Here is a 16,996-nt window from a genome sequence, read left to right as displayed (position 1 = left end):
TTCTATTGCCTATTTGAAAACCAAGAAGATGGACACATAATTTTTTGAGGTTTCTGGATTATAACTGCACTTGAGTATAAATGAGACACAGGCAGGGAGGAAGGCTATTTGTGCCGCACTATGAGCCCCTATTTTCTGCTCCAGACCACATGGGAGATTCTCAAATAACTTTCTAAGAGTTATCTTGGTGCTGCCAGTAATTTAACTACACAGACATTATTTTTAGCATCACAAGAGTTCCTTATAACGATGATTTTTCAAGGGCAGAATTGACATCTCTTTCGAGCTCAATTCAGTTTAAAATTTTCCAACAGTAAGAAACAAATAGGTAGAAAGTGAAAGGCAGTTTCCAGTGGGGAAACTCCTCAAAAGAGGGGACCACAGAGGTGAACCCCTACACTACCCAGAACTTTGCTTTCTGTGGGTACAGCCACCCCGCTAGCTCCAGGGTGGGCACAGGGCCCTTCTCTGATGTTGGGCTTGACAAGGGCTGCACTGGGGCTCCTGCCTTGTGCCTGGCATATTTCTCTGCTAGGGTTCATGGTGGTGGCCACACAGGACTTCCAATTTCTCCCTGAAGAATGACCCCTAATACCAGAGAGTGGAGCCACCAGCATTTTAGAATCTACACCAGTGTGGAACCAAGGGCTGATGGGGACTTTCTATCTGCTAGAAATTTCACAGTTCAGGCAAATGAGGAACTGAGGAGTTCTGGGGAGGAAGATGAAGATGCTACAATAAGGTGAAGCAGGTTAGGTTGTTTCTGGTACCCTCCTTAATCTCCCATTTCCTCACAGTGCCCACTCAATTGGTTATATAATCCCACTACATCTTCCAGTATCCCCTCCCAATTCACCCAACCTAAGCCACCCCAATACATCCTAACTCACCCCCATCTCACCCCATCCCACCACAACTCATTCACTCCACTCTACCATATCCCGATTGTCCACTCTACCCCAACCCAACTCCACCCAACCCGTCCCAATCCATTCTGACCCAATCCTATCCCACTTCACTCCGTCCTATCCCAGTCAATCCCCTGAACACTCTATATCTCCCAATTCCACCTCAAACCATCATATTTTACTCAATCCTATTCCATTTCATTCCACCACCCATCTCAGTCCATCCCAGTTCATTCTATCTGTTCCATCCCAATATACATCCCAACCCATGCTTGATCCTACCCCAACTCACTCCTTCCTACTTCACCTCAGTCCATCTCAAATTATCCTGTGTCTCCAATCCCACCCCATCATATTCCATTCCATCCGCTCCCATCCCATCTCCTGCTTGGCCAAAGTTCTCATTTTTTAATGTATACAGGGCATGACCATTCTTCATGTCATGTGAAACTACATGAGAAGGCCAAAGGACCCCAGAGATCTAAGAGTTAAGTGTGTATTGGGGTGGAAGATGAGGGGAAAAAAGATACAGAATCTCATCTTTATTTTTTTTCAAACAACTTCCAAAATGCTTAATCTATTGATAGGGAATCAGAAGCATGCTCTAAAAAGAGTATGTAATTCTTATTATGTCTTGAATTTGTACAGGCCCCCCAAAAAAGAATCTCATCTTTAAAGGTGGGGTATGAAAAGATAGCCCAGGGGTTTGAGCTCCCACATCCAGAAAGAAAATAAATATGAGTTTCATGTTTCTCTTAACTTACAAGAACCAGGAAAGAGCTCTAAGAACCACACCACTATTTTCAAGTTGAGAAACCCACATTGCATAGCCTACCTTTTGCTTTCTGTGGGCCCAACGGGAAGCCGAATTCTATTCAAAGCCGCTGAATCCTGAGACAGTGTCTCTGTGAGGTGGAAAACTCTGAGGTAACCCTCCATTTTCAGGTTTACCCAGATGTTCCCCTGTTATCGTGGAAAATCTCTGTAGCAGACAGAGAGGAGGGATTGGGAGGCCATATCCCACTCAGAGTGAAACCCAAGGAAGGCAGTGTCAGTGACATTCTCCAACCTCCAGGGGGAGCTAGAGGGTCTGCCCTCTTCACCCCTCTAGGAAGAGGTGTACTACCATGGCCTGATAGGTGGGTGAGTCTGCCATGTTCTAAGGAGTGTGCTTTCAGTGGGAGGAGCAGAGGAAAGACTCTTGCTGATGCATCTGGTGGCATCTTAGAGTGGCATAGGATGAGAACTGCTTCTCTTATAATTCTAAGAGGCTGGTGCAGAAAGCAAGTGGACAACAGTAGTAGCAGTAGAGGTAGTGGCAGCATTTAACATACACTGAATGCTAACGACAGGTCCGGCACTGTGACAGTTGCTTTCCATGAATTAAAAGGATGGGCCCTAGAGCCAGGAAGCCCTGAGGTTCAATCCTGTCTCCTCTCCTATCTGCTCTATAATCTTGGCCAAATTGTTTAATTTCTGAGTCTCAGTCTCTTCAAATGTGATACTATAGTACCTGAATTGTTGTGAGAATTGAATATGAATGTCTATAAAGCACTAAGCCAGCACTCGGTAAAGGAGAGCTATCGTTGGTAATATGTAGAAGGACATAGGGCCGCCTCCCACCTGGGGATGCCCCTCCATCGCATCCCACTCCTCCAAGCCCCTTGCCTTGGGAATGTCCAAAAGGACAGTCATAGAGAAAGGGAACCCTGGGCTCCAGAGAACCTGCCTCTGATCCCTTCAACAGGTATTTATTGAGTGTCTGCTATGTGCTGTGATCTGGGCTACACTGCTCACCTGAGTTCATAGAGCCTTAGGGAATAACGGTAGACATTGTCTCATTAAACAAGAAATCCCGATATGTCCTGATGAGTTTTACAATACGAGGAGTTTTACAGCCTGGGTTGTGAGAGTTCAGAGCAGAGTTCAGTCGAGACTGGCGCCTGGGACTAGAAGCAAATCAAGGACGGCTTGCTTTGTAGTCACCCTCCAGGAGCTGTGGTGGAGATGGATGGACCATGGCTGCTTGAGGAGTTGGAAGGTTGAGATCCAGGCTCAAGTGCTAAAAGCATCACAGCCTAACTGATGGGCACAGCCCAGTGGGAAAAGCAGGACAGAGAAAGGCAGCCTGTGTGGAAGGATTCCAGGGGTAGCACCAGCTGGGTCTCCTTAGACATCAGACAACAGGGTGGGTACCATAAAGGATTTGGAGTCAGGCGGGCCTGGGTTCAATCTCTGGCTGACTAGTGGTGTGGTTAAGGTATGTGTCCTCTCTGAACCTATTTCTTTGTGGATAAAATGGGGAGAATAATATTACTGGCCTCACTGGGTTGCTGTGAGGGTCGAGTTAATACATGCAAGTGCTTGGCTTGCCATCAGCACGTGGTGAGGACTCAACAGACATCAGCTGTTAGTGTCACTCCCCTGGGTACCCAGACAGCTTTCTGAGCGGTGGAGGAGGATAATGGGAGGGTGCACAGACTTCCTGGCCAAGTCCTCTGTCCTCACTGTTCCTGTTCCAACCCCAACTTCTATTCAATGGGCACAATCAATATGTATGTGCTGGGCCTGTTGCATCTCTGATTTCTAATCCCTTCCAAAACACAGGGATGCCTTGTCCCTTTTGCAGGCAGGCAGCCTGAGCCTTGGGGAGGTCTGAAGATCAGCTAGTTCTCCAACAAGGAACATCTGGCTCTGCTGAGCCATCAGAGTCCCTAAATCCTGCTGGCATGACAATGATGATGAAACAGAGGCAGATAAGACACATGAGGCAAGTTGGTGTCGCTGAAGCCACCTGCTGGAGTCCTCTGGACACACCCAAACCTTGCAGTGTCCGAGCCCTGGCAATCTGGTTCTCCAGTGCCTTTCCACATCATTCTAGCCTCACCTTCAACAAAGCTACACTGTCACCAGTCCAGGATATGGTCAACACTCTCTGCTGTGGTCAGTTTCTTTTTTAAAACCATAAACGCACAGCTCAATTGCAAATGGAAGTTCAAATCCATACACTGGTGCCTTTCCTGGGGGGGTGGGGGGGTGGGTAATGCTTACGGCTTGTTCTTGCATTGGTTCTAGAACTTAAGGAGCTATCTTACCAATCTGTGACATTTGATTCTGGAGGGAAAGCAACTGGGGATCAGGTGGCTTTGTTGTCGCATTACCTCTGCAAACCAACTGGCTTCTTTGATCCCTAAAACTCTTGTTTTAGGCTTATCAGCCCCTAAAACACTGTCCAAGAAAAAAATATTTTAAAAAATCATCTGCTGAATTAACAACCATCTATCAGCCACCAATTCTATGCCAGGTCCTGAGCTGGGTGCTGGGGATGCCAAGAGAAATAAAGCACTGTCCCTGCCCTCAGGAAGCTCACAGTTCAATACGTGAGGCAGATAAATAACTACTTTGAATACAATTCAGTTAGTACTGTCATCAAACACTGGGTATGGTCAGTGCTCCAGTTTTTAAGAGGGCTCTGAAAACAAGCAAAGAAGAGAGAAATTTTTTAAAAATAATTTGATATTTGATTTCTTTTAAAGCAATGAAGTGGTTAGCATGGGAAAAATCAGAACTTTAAACTGTAAGTATAAAAATCCTTATACTTACGGTTTAATATTGCCTTTATTTTAAATTACTTATTAAGGAAATGGGAAGCATAACAGTCTTTTCAATGCTCAGAGCTGCTTAATTCAGAGAAAAGTAGCCAGGTTTGAGACAGAACTCGACGGCCACCTGATAAGGAAGGAGTTGAGGATGATCCTAAGGTTCCCGGCTAGGTAACTGGGAAGCTGCCAGTACCACCAGCCTGCATGGAGGATACTGGAGGTTAGGTGCAGAGCTAATGAGTTTGCTTTGGAAGGGAAACATCTATGTGAAGATGTCCAAGAGTCAGCCGGTTATACGGGCTGTCTAGATCCAGAGCTTCTGTGGGCTAGGAAGCCAATAGACATATCGGGAGAAGCATCTTGGCAGGAGAGATCTGTCTGGAAGCTTCAGAGTGTGGTAGTGGAAGAAATGGGCCTGGATGAGCTCACCCAGGGAGGAGTGAAAGGAAATGAGGAAAAGCATACGGAATGGAACACTGCAGGAAGCCAGACTTTCAAGAGGGGAATAAGTGCTACTATTGGAAACTGGGAAGGAACAGCCAAGAGGTAGGAGAAAAATCAGCCAAGCACAGTGTGCCGGAAGCCCAAGGAAGATAAATTTTAAAAGAAGTAATCCAAAGTGTTCACAGTTCAGAGAGGTAAAGAAAGAGAAAGCAGATGGGTTTGGCGATTAAGGTGGTCATTAGTGATCTTTCCTAGAGAGTTCCAGTCCTGGGGACAGAAGCCAGTCAGCAGGGAAGTGAATGGTCGCAGAGAAAGTGAGTTCAAGACTCATCTGAAGAGAGTTAACTTGTAAACGAGAAAGAAAGATGGGATGGGAGCTAAAAGGTCAATAGGGCCAAGAAGTCTGGTTGGCTTGTTTTATGTTAGAGATTAAGTTGTTTAGGGAAAACAAAAGACAGGAGAGTGATTGAGCTATCATCTAGGGGGAGGAGGTAACTGCTGGAAGGTCTCTAGGGAGGCTGGGGGTAGGGGAAGTGTGAGGGCACAGATGGAAGGGGTGAGTGTCCAAGTCGAAGGCAGGTTCAAATCCTATATTCATTTTATCCAGTCATCACTGGGCCAAGGAAGGGAGACAGCGCAGTCCTGAGCATCTTTTAAAGTCAACGGCATGAAGAGAACACAAAATAAATGTGCTTCCCCCTCTAATGTGTCAAATCCTGCCATCATCTGTCACCAAGTCCACTTCCAAATCTCTGCTGCTGGCAAGGTCAAACACCACATGTAAATGCGGGACGGGAAGCCAGAGCACGCCCACCAGAGAGCAAGCGCCCCCTCCCCCAAGCCGTTCAGCACTCCCACCCCCAACTTCTCTGCCAACCAAGGAGCTGCAAGCCAACCGATCTCTCCAAGGCAGGATTCCAACACAGCCCAGCAGTGTGCAAGCTCCCGTAGTCGGCCTTCTTCTTTCCCTGGGGGCATGACATGCCCAAGGGGCAGGGACAAATCGAGCCAGAAAACCAGCTGGATCATATTAGGGGTAATCTCAGGTCTGCTAAGCCAGAGCAGGGGCCGCACCAGGACACACGTCTGAGAGGCCTGACAGCCGGTACCAGCGGTACCCCCACCTCTCATGTGGCAAGTCTGGTGACCAGCGGCGTCGTTGTGAACTGTGCAGCCACCCAGTGGGTGTGGGTGTGCGCGAGGCCTGAGCTCCTAGGCGCGCGCACCGCGGGCGCCCCTCTCTGGGTGTCGGCCGCTATGACTCTTAGGGGAACCTCAGAAAGTCCGGTCAAGTAGGCAAGGGAGAGCTAGGGCTGGCTCGGGGCGCCCTTCCCGACCAGCAGCCCTAACATTCCCGGCTAAGGAGCTGGCGACACGGTCTGCGGGCACCGGCTCACAAGATGCTGGAGCCCAGAGTGGACAGAAGAGCTCGCCAGGGAAGTGTCGCAGTTTCCAAAAAGGGACCACCTAGAGGCTCGGATGGCTGAGGCCAAGCCTTCAAAGGTTCAATTGGTGGTTTAAAAAAATAAATAATTAATTAATTAAATAAAAAACCCAACACAGCTCCAGGCCGGAGGTGCTCTCAGTCAAAGCGTGGGCAGCAGGTGTTACAGGTTTTCTCCCCCCGTGGGTGTCAGCTTCCAGGCTAAATAAAAATGCGGCCCCAGGCATCGCCCGTAGGACCCGTCCCCACACGGGGACACAGAACTTTCTAGGCTGTGGCTAGAGCTGAGCCTCGGAGAGGTGCAGGGGGTAAAGCGGAAGGGCAGCAGTCGAGGCCAGTGGTTCCCAGTGGGGACTGGGTTCTCTCCTAGGTCCGCGTGCCTTCCCGGTCCGCAAGCTGCAGCCACGCATCGGCGAAGTTCCGGGACTCGCCACACCCGCCAGGTCTGTCCCCTCCCCGACTCGGTCGCCGGGAGCAGGTCCCGCCGCCCGCGCCGCCGCTGCCGCAGACCCGGCGCTCGGCTGCAGCAGGGCGCGGGAAAGGGCACTTTGGCGCGGAGTGAAAACCGAAGGCAATGTGGCGGCGCGGAGCCTGGCGGCAACACTCCCTCCCCTGCCCCCGGGCGCAACCCCCGCCCCCGCCAGCCCGACGCTCAGCACCCTCCAGCCCCCACCTGAGTCCTCCAGCTCGGCGTGCTCTGGGCCCTCGCCCAGGGAGGGGGACACTTGGGGAGGGGGGTGGCGGCCGCAGTCTCCGGGCGGCTCCGGCGGGGGCGCGGGCTTCAGTGCGAGGAAAATGGGCGGGGGCAGGGAAAGGCAGACCCTGCAGACGCGCAAATGGGGAGGGGGCGCGCCGTTCCGCTCCAGCCCCCAGGACGGGCGTGCCAACGAGGATCGGGAGACGGGGAGGGCTCCAGGAAAGTTTATCTGGGAAAAGCCTAGCACCTTGGGGGCTGGGAGGCTTAAGAAACTGAAGCCACGGTCCGGGAGCCCCGCAACCCCGGGCGGGCATGGTCTGTCTCCCAGGCCCCCTGGCCGGATCCGGCCAAGTTGCGGCTGGGGGTGTGGGTAGCAGTGAGGGTGAGGGTGGCGGGGAGGACGGGTGAGGGTGGGGGGAAAAGAGGGAGGGCAGAGGCGAGGCTGAGCAGGAGGGTCGGCGTTTGGGAGGGCGGGAGGTTAAGGCGGAGGGCGGGGGGAAGGGACAGGGACCGGGTCGTGGATGGGTGGGCTCGGGGCTCGGGTGGGGCGCGCGGCGGCCGCCGGCTCCCCGGCGCGGCCGGACTTACCCGCGGCGGCCGAGGCGCTGAGCAGCCCCCAGCCCAGCAGCAGCAACAGCGGCGGCGGCGGCGGTGTCGGCGGCGGTGGCGGCTGACGGCCCCAGCGGCTCCCGGCGCCCGGCACAAGCGCCGAAATCCCGGCTTCGGCGCGAGACCTCCCCGCGGGGCAGCCGCAGCGCCCCTGCTTCCATCCCCACGAGCGCGGCATGGCGCGGCCGGCAGCGCCGAGGGAGAGGCTCCCCTCGCAGTGGAGGAGAAAGGAGGTCAGGAGAGCTCTGGAGCTTTTTTCTGCTCGGAAAAAATCCCGGTACGCGGGAGCTCTGAGCTTCTGCGGCTGGAATGAACCAAGTGTCCGCCCGGCCGGGGAGAGGCGCGCTGCGCTCTCGGAAATGACTCGCTCCAATCCCGCTTCGGGGGGTTCGCGCCGGGGGGCGGGGGGGGTGAATTATCCCCGGATTAATCACTCCGGAGCCGCTTCTCCGCCGCTCCAAATGCTGGGGGTGGAGGCGCAGCAAAGGAGAAAATATTGGGAGGGGGCGGGTGTTCCTCTTCAGCGCCACCTCCACCTCCAGAGAAACCACAGATTACATCTAAAGGGTTGTTTATTCCTGTTTGTTTTACAATTGACCAGTTTCTTTTAAGTTCAGTTCTCTCGTTTCCATTTATAAGATCACCCGTAATACACCCCCCCATACACACACACACACGCGCACACACACAGTGATACTGACACACAGGCACTCACAGGCGCGCGCGCGCACACACACACACACACACACGTACACACACGCCTCTTCCACGGTTGGAAATTAGAATACTGTCTGGGAAAAGGTAACCAAAGAAGGACGCGGTTCCCCAAGTCACGGCTCTTACGCGCTGATCTTGGGTGGTGGCTTTGAACTTGCAATCTGGGGCGTGGGGCGATGCTTACCAGCCCCAGTGGCAGCAGCCTCCTACCCCATCCCAGGAGAAGGGTGTGTGTGCGTAGACCCAGGATTAAGAACTGGAGGGAAGGAGGGGCGGGGGTGGGGGAACCCGCGGGTTTGGCTCCGTTCCGTCCTTCCCCTACCCTAAGGCAAAATCTCGGGATGGAGGGAGGCGTGCTTGTGTCCGTTGCGGTGGGGGAGGGGAAGTGAGGTTGGTAGAGGAACGGTGCAGGAGTTACTTGTGCAATTTATCCTCAAAATTAAATAACCGGACCCGGCTTCTTCTCATCCTTACCCTCCTCCTCCCAGCCCTGGCCCCAAACCAGACGAGTTTCTCCCAATGGCGCGAGCCCCTCCCCACTTCTTTCCCGCCGCCGCTGCCGCCAGGCCCCAAGGGCTCAGCGCCTGTCCCCACCCGATCCCCCACCCCCACTCGGTCGCCGTCTGTCTCGTCTCTCCTAGGCTCCGCCGTCAGTCACGATGGCTCCTTAGCTGTCTACGCCAAACTCTCCGCGAGAGAGAACAGACGCTACGGGGGGAAGCAGGAGGGGCAGGGCCTGGGGAGGAGGTCCCCCCGGCGCGCGGGGTGGAAAGGCACTAGCGGGGGAACACCCTCCCCCTTTGCCCGAGGCACCCGGGAGAGGCTGCGCTAGGGGCTTAGGGGGGTTGGCAAGCGGGAGCTCTAGTATCTGCGAGCCCAGGGGGCAATGGCCCGCGGTCGGTGGGAATTTCCGGGAAAGAGCGTGGAAAGGGCTATGGGGCTGACGACCGGAGTGGGGAAGGCGGCGGACAGGGCCGGAGGAGTGGATGCTCGTCCTTGCCCCCCAAGAAAAACTTGCTGTGCGGAGCCGCGATTTCCCCATCTCCCAGCTCCCTTGATGCCCGGCTCCCTCCTCCACCTCAAGTTGTTCCGGTTTCCCAGTATGAGCTCATCCCGCAGCTGGAGAGCCAGCCCGGTAGCCCCGGGCCGGTGAGCGGCCTCAGAATCGCTGGGCCCCTTCCCCACCGCCAACAGACTGGCTTTCTCGCCCCTCCCGACGCCACCTCGCTGGCTGCCAAGAACCGACTGAAACAGCCAGAACTCCACAGTGAAAGGCCTGCTTTATGTCCCCGGAGCAGCGAGGAGGGGGCTTGTCGCTTCCCATTGTCCAGGCCCAGCCCCCAAAAGAGAGGGCTCAGCCAGCCAAGCCTTGGCCTTCCCGCCAGCGCTGGAGAGAAGGGAGGGACTGGCTGGGCCGTAGGTGGGTGGCAGCCTTGGGGGTGCTCTTGGTGGGATCTTCCCTGGGGGGAAAGCCCTGGCTCCTAAGCTTGGGCCTCTCCCCTCTCCTGCCAGAGGGGTCCTCAAGCTCCAGCGGGCAGAGCCCTCCCCTGCAGCCCACAGCTGGGCAGGAGAGAGTCTGGGCTGCTCTATAGTTCTGGGGCTCCAGGCCAGTGGGCTTCCCCCACTCCCTCCTCAGCCCCAGAACTTTGCTCTGTGGCTGCAACTCACAGCTGATGTTTACCCCAGAACCCTCCCTGGCAATAGGGCATTTGTCATCCTTCTCCCTGGGGGCTGTGGAGGGCAGGGACACCCTTTTAATTCCTGACACTGGCCCAGCTACTCACTTCCTCCACCATTCCTCCCTCTCTCTGATCTATCTGTGTCCACATATACTTACTGAGGCCTCCTGAGTTCTGGGCCCTGTGCCAGCCTGTGCTGTGGGCAGTGCAGAGATGCACAGCGTGCGGTCCTGCATGGGAGGATGCGGGGCCCAGATGGAACCCCCCCCCCGCCACCACAACCCAGCAGTGCTAATCGCCAGGACAGAAAAGGCATGTTACAGACAGTAACAAAGGCATATCAAGACAGTAAGCTTTTCTTGGACTTGGGGGATCATAAGGCCAATTTAAGGAGGGAAGTAGAATTTGGGCTGGACCCTGAAGCCTGGATACATTGACGAGGTGAAGATTGATTTACTCAACAAATAGTAATTGAGCATCACTACATGGCAGACACTGCGCTAGATATATACACCTGAGTGGACTGTCCCTGGCTTGATGAAGGCAGATGATAAATAAACAATTATATATAAGGTGACTAATTAAAGATGCTATAAAGAAAAAGTCCATAGTTGCTGTGACAAGGACTACACGGGGCATACCTTAAATAGGTGGTCTGGGAAGGCCTCTCTGAGGTGGTGACCTTGAAGGTGGGATTGAAAATTAAGATAAACAGCCATGCAAAGAGTTGGGAAAAGGAAGGGCAAGGCCCTGAAAAGGGAGGGGGACTGGGAAAGGCAGCTGGGTCTGGGTCAAGGTGAATAAGAGGGGACACCTAAGAGAGGAGGGAGGGGATGGGACCAGAGCCAGATCATGCAGGGTCTTTTAGGGGATGATGAGGAGATTGGATTTTAGTCTTAAAAAGGGGAAAGTACAAGGTGTATTCATTTGCTAGGGCTGCTGCCATAACAAATAACAAAGGACCACATACTGAGTGGCTGAAACAACAGACATGTATTGTCTCAAGGTTCTGGAGGCTAGAAGTCCGAGATCAGGGTGTCTACAAGGTTGGCTCCTTCTGAGTTTGCTCTCCTTGACTTGTAGATGGCATGTCTTTTCCCTACATCTTTACATTGTCTTCCCCCTGTACATGTCTGTGCCCAAATTTCCTCTTCTTATAAGGACACCAGTCATAGTGGGTTAGGCCTCACCTCACAGATTTAGTTTTAACTTAATCACCTCTTTAAAGCCCTGTCTCCAAATATAGTCCCATTCTGAGGTCCTAGAGGTTAGGGCTTCGACATAGGGAGGGACAGAATTCAGCACATAACAGGAGGAGAGGTCTTTACAGATGGAGGGAAGAGAGAGAAGAAAAGCATGACAGTCAGAAAATAGATTTAAAGAGATGCCCATCAGGCTGCATGGAGTGTGACTGCTTTATCAAGAAGTACTCTGAGTGCTTCCCTGGTGGCGCAGTGGTTGAGAGTCCGCCTGCCGATGCAGGGGACACGGGTTCGTGCCCCGGTCCGGGAAGATCCCACATGCCGCGGAGCGGCTGGGCCCGTGAGCCATGGCCGCTGAGCCTGCGCGTCTGGAGCCTGTGCTCCACAACGGGAGAGGCCGCAACAGTGAGAGGCCCGCGTACCACAAAAAAAAAAAAAAAAAAAAAAGTAGTCTGAAAAGGTGCACGGCTCTGAAGACTAAAGATGGGGACCCTGAACATTTGCAGGCCAAGAGAGAGGCAGGGGTCCAAGAGATAATAATAGCCCTCCCCTGTCTAGCCTAGGAGAGTGTGACTCAGCCCAGCCCCCAGGGCTGGCTCCCTGCCTACCCACTCCTGTCTCCCCAGGAGCAAGAGGCAGCCATGGGTCAAGGCCTCTCCACAATATCACATTGCAAAAAGCCCAATGTGGTGTGGTGACTCGCCAAGATAAGCCTAATATCCAGATAAGATCAGAGTTGGTTTTAGAAAGAAAACAAGGCCTGGTGCTCTGGAGAACTTGGCCTGATTCAAGTAGGGGCTGCACTCTTGATGCCCTGAAAGTTTCATTCTGACCTAAGAAGAAAATAAAAGAACCTGCTGAAGCTGAGAGAGAAAATGAGCTGGCAAATGGATGCTCTAGTAACGAGGGCAGAAATGGAGGCTGAGGGCTGGGTAGGACGGCAGAGAAGGGCTACAGAGCAAAGGCAAGGGCTCAGCGGAAAAGCCTGGGGTCTGAGTGGAGGGTGGGGATTTTAAAATGACGAACGCGATGGGACAGAAACTAGTATTTCCCAAGAGCAAGGCTGTCACCGTAGAGATGACAGTGATCTGCTTCCCAAGGAAAGGTGACAGAAACGGTTCAGGAAGAAAAAGCCCAGGACAAACTTGGGGGAGGCTGTGAGAGCCCCACAATCAGGAGGGGGATGTGAGAAGGGCCCACAGTCTGGACCATTCCTCCAGTGCTACCAAATGCTGGGACCATGGAATTCTAGCATTTCCTGCAGAAAATCCTGTGTTTGTGAAACAAAGAAAGGGACAGAACTCGAGTCAGTGGCAAAAGAGGTCGAATGTTTCCTCTGCTTGTCAGAGGCCATGATCCACAGGAGAGGGGCTATGCTAGGCTCTCATCTCTACTTGAAGTTCCTCCAATCAGCTCTGCTATTGTAGCCCCAACGCCTTCACTCACGCTGCTTCCTCTGAGTGCAATACCATTCCTTCTCTCACTGTGCAGAGGAGATGATTCCTAATCACCCAGCTCAAGTGTCACCTCCTTCAGGTAGCTTCTCCTAACCAGCACCTGCAACACACACCCTCTGCTTAGTTAGATGCCCTTTGCAGCATGGCCAGCTAGCTGGACGTCAGAACGGTATGCCTCCCCTTCCACTGTATCGAACAATGGTTCTCCACCAGGGGTGATTTGGCCCCCAGGGGCCATTGGGCAGTGTCCACAGACATTTTTGGTTGTCACCACTGTAGGGTGCTACTGGCATCTAGGGGGCACCTTACATGCCCAGGGAAGCCCCCTTCACCCCAAAGGTTTATTTGGTCAAAAATGTCAATAGTGCCGATTTATCACTGAGAAGTGGCTGCCTAGCCAGGACTACACTTTCCAGCCCCCTTTGCAGTTGGGTGCAGTCAAAAGACAAGGGTTCTAGCCCAAGGAATGTAAGCAGAAGTGGTGTGTGTGTCACTTCAAGGCTTACCCCATAAAATCCTCCCACCCTTATTCTTCCATTTGCTGGCTGGATACAGAGCATTTGGGGTCCCTAGGGGATGGCAGAGCCATGAGATGGAAGAAGCCTGGTTCCCAAATCACCCTGTAGAGAAAAGTCACCCACCAGTTTGGGACACCTGAATTGAACTGTTAGGTGAGAAATGATCTTTAACAGCAAAAAGACACCAAAATATTGAGGTGTGTTACAGCAGCTAGTAACACCCTCGTACACTCCTCCATGTTTTTTCTTCAGTATCATTTGCTTACTCCTCACTCATTCTTTTATTTGTGCAGCCACAAACATTAATCTGCACACCAGGCTCTGTGCTAGGTGCTGAGGAAACAAATATAAAGAAGAATAAGACATGACCAGTGGTTCTCGCCTTCAGGCTATGGATAGTTTATTGGGAAAAGAGTTAAACAGCAAAACATAATGACTCTGGGAGAATTACAGGATGTTATGGAAATGAGAAGGGCTTGTAGCTCAGCCTGGGGAGAGGGGCAGGTAAGAAGTGGCACCTTCCAGGAAGAAAGCAGTGTGGGCAAATGCAGGGAGGTAGACCCAGCAAGAAGAATCTGCAGTTCTCACAGCGGTCCAGGGTGCTGGAGGGCAGGCAGCAGGGGCACCGTACCTCTGCTCTGCGACTCCCCAGTCTCTCTGTAATTGACAGCTTTCTCTTTGGCTGCCCCCGCAGTGGACTGGGAGTTCCCTACAGCAGAAATCTTCTGGAGGTCGCCTGAGTCCCTAGTGCCTGTGTGGTGTCTGGCATCCTCTGCTCTTGGATGTCCTGCAGGATGCTCTGCTCCAGCCTGCTCACAGCTGAACTCACCTACTTCTGACCCTGCACCACAACCTGCCCCTCTGCTCGGTCCCCCATCTCAGGAACCAGGTTCCACTCCACCCAGTTCCTGAGCCAGAAACCTGGGGGGTCATTCTGGCCTCCCCTCTCACTCAGCCCCCACATCCAGGCAGCTCCCAAGTCCTCTAAATTCTGCCTCCTTAGCATCTCCCAGGTCCTAGCCAGGTCCCCACATCTCTCTTCTGGGTTTCTGACAGCAGCCGCATAACAGGGGCCCCCAACTCCGCTCTTGTCCCATCCAACATGTCTTCCGTTGTGCCGCTTTTCTTTTAAAACACTAACCTGATTTCACAGCTTCCCTGCCTTTCCCCGGATGTTTCTCCACGGCCTACAGGGTGAAATCCAAGTTCTCTGCTAGACCCTCCCTTCCTGCCTCTGGCTTCGCCTCTCTCCTGTGCCTCCTGTCTCCCTACTGTCCACCCACCACGCTCGCTCCAGCCATTCTGAGGCCCCTGCACTCCTGAAATGAGCCGTGCTTTCTCTCTCCCTTCACTCTGGGCCTTTGTGCACGCGGCTCCCTCAGCCTGGAATGCTCTCCCCTCCTTCTGTGTCTGGCGTTCTCCTATTTGTCCTTCAAAACCCAGCCCAGACATCAGCTCTTACAAGCAATCTTCACCAGTGCCATTCAGAGTACCTGGTCATGGTGGGCCTTCAGTAGATGTTTGCTGGATGGATGGATGGATGGATGGATGGATGGATGGATGGATGGTTGAGTAGGTGCTCGGTAATGTTTGTGGAATGGACCCAAAGGTGTCTCTCCTAGACTCCATTATCTGAATTCCTTAAAGAAATGCCTTCTCTGGGTTATGATTTAATGTTATGTTGTCTTCAGAGAACCCTGATGTGAGAAACTGACCAACTTAATGGCATTTCTGTCTTTATGAAAACAGAATTGAATATATGGCCCACTATGTCACTCAGTGTCCTTTATACAAGGACTCATGATAAATTCACGCTTGGGGTTATTTCCAGGAAACATTTTGTCTCTGCAGATGAAGATGGGTATTCTCTGCTGTCAGAAAATAAAAACCCTGCCTTCCGACGTGTTTCCGTTTTTGCTTTAGCTGACAAATAGGGATACCCAGTTTTATTACCTTATTACCTCCATGCCTGCTGACCAATTCAGGGACCTGAGAGCAGCAACTCTTTCTGCTTTCTTTAGATGGAGTCAGTTCTTGCTTTATCCTTCGATGCTGTAATTTTTACTTTTTAATCTGAAAGCTGCCTCAAATCATCTCTAGTCTAAATCTTAAATGAATGCATACTGGTGACCAACGTCCAGGCCTGGAAGTTAGGGATGGAAGGACAGAACACCAAGCTTCTAGTTGAGTGGGACCCCATACAGAGCCTCTCCAGGGATTCTTGGGGCTCCTCTCATGACAGGGGTCTGGCAGGAAGGCCAAAGCAGAAGCGGAAGACCAATTGCATTCCAACTCTGGTGCCACCTAACTGGGCCACTGCTGACAAGTCATATCCTTTTCCTCCTCCAACTATGGCTTTCCTTTCCCCTGACTTTACATGGAGATCTCATCATCCTCCATTTTTACATTAATAGCTAATAACAAGAACAATAATCGATATCTTTTATGGAGGGCACACCGTGCACCAGGCATTGTGCTGGGAACGTTCATAGATGTCCCTCTTTGAAACTCTCCCCCTCCACACCTGTCTAGTGTTTCCATCCCTTTGCAGATGATGAAATGCCAGAGAAGTTGAGCATGCGCAAAGCCACCCTTCAGTAAGTAGCAGAGCAGGAATTCAAATTCAAACGTGTCTGCTGCCACCGCCCAAGCTCTTAACAGTCTCCTCACAAATGGGCAAGGATTGGAGGCAATAATAAGGGATGAAATCCCCTGTGGAAATGGTAGGGATCGCTGATGGCGCTGCCAGGAAAGAGGAATCCAGAGCCACAGCTTTGCTTCTAGCCTCCTCTGGTGTCCTTTCCAAAGTCCTGGGAAGGGCTGGCTACTCTAGTTTTTGTTTTGTTTTTCCTTTTTTGGCCTCGATGCTTGACTTCTAGGATCTTAGTTCCCCAACCAGGTATCGAACCCAGGCCCCCGGCACTGAAAGCCCAGAATCCTAACCACTGGACCACCAGGGAATTCCCAGGGCTGGCTGCTCTGAAGTCAGGTTCAGTTCCTGGGACAATGTCCAGGGGAGGCCCATTCACGTGACAGATGGCTACACCCTCCTCTCTTCCTCCTGTTCTGGGGTTTGTCCCTTAAGAAGCCTGCCTGCAGTCTCCCTATGCATGGGCCCCCTCTGGGCGGTTTGACCCTTCAGGCATAATCCACTCTAGGCAACACGTCGCTTTAGGCATCATGTCACTGTATTTTTCAGGGTCCTGCAAAAAGTCTGAGGCCTGAAAGTGTTATTATTAGTAGCTCCACAATACAAAGAAGAAAACTGCAACATTGAAATCAGTAAATATTTAATTAAATGCTAAATGTACCATTATGTCAACTTCATTAACTGTTGAATTTAGTAGTCATAAAAATTTCATTACATCTGATAACAATTGATAGGTTGGAGTTTTCTCACCGCACAAGATCTCCCAGGTAGGCACCAAGATTGGTGAGAAATCATAGCTGACCATAAATTAAATAAATTATTCATGGCCAAAAATTTGCAAAAGCAAAATGGCAAAAAAAACCTTTCAATTTTCTTTTACATCCAAAAAGAGATATTTATGGTGAGAGCTGGGTGTTGAAACTATGTTAGAGAACGGACAGGGCCTCCACGAGTAAGCTGTGAATCACCAAAGAACGTAGGCCGTGCCCACCTTTCTGAGTTCTCCATCCTAGCCGTGTTTGTGTCCGTGATGGAAGGAGAGGCTTCGGCTGGAGAATAGGTAGGGAGA

General features: G+C 52.2%; 2 protein-coding genes across 2 annotated transcripts in view; one reads left to right on the top strand and one right to left on the bottom strand.

Moving 5' to 3' along the window:
* Nucleotides 1-7,997, bottom strand: part of CSMD2 (CUB and Sushi multiple domains 2) — a 675,416-nt gene extending 667,419 nt beyond the window's left edge. Inside the window, 1 exon segment of the mRNA XM_081223918.1 lies at nucleotides 7,684-7,997. Coding sequence (XP_081080044.1) covers nucleotides 7,684-7,882 — 199 coding nt within the window. The 5' untranslated portion in view covers nucleotides 7,883-7,997.
* A 1,310-nt stretch (nucleotides 7,998-9,307) lies between these two features.
* LOC308605401 (uncharacterized protein C1orf94) overlaps nucleotides 9,308-16,996 on the top strand; it is a gene marked incomplete at both ends in the record, with an annotated part of 48,836 nt that continues 41,147 nt past the window's right edge. Inside the window, 3 exons of the mRNA XM_081215379.1 lie at nucleotides 9,308-9,317; nucleotides 9,506-9,570; nucleotides 9,616-9,695. Coding sequence (XP_081071505.1) covers nucleotides 9,308-9,317; nucleotides 9,506-9,570; nucleotides 9,616-9,695 — 155 coding nt within the window. The remainder of the gene's footprint in view (nucleotides 9,318-9,505; nucleotides 9,571-9,615; nucleotides 9,696-16,996) is intronic.

The sequence above is a fragment of the Mesoplodon bidens genome (assembly GCF_964165515.1).
Source record: "Mesoplodon bidens genome assembly, chromosome: 2".
Taxonomy (NCBI): Eukaryota; Metazoa; Chordata; class Mammalia; order Artiodactyla; family Ziphiidae; genus Mesoplodon; species Mesoplodon bidens.
This window is presented reverse-complemented; position numbering and strand designations above follow the sequence as displayed.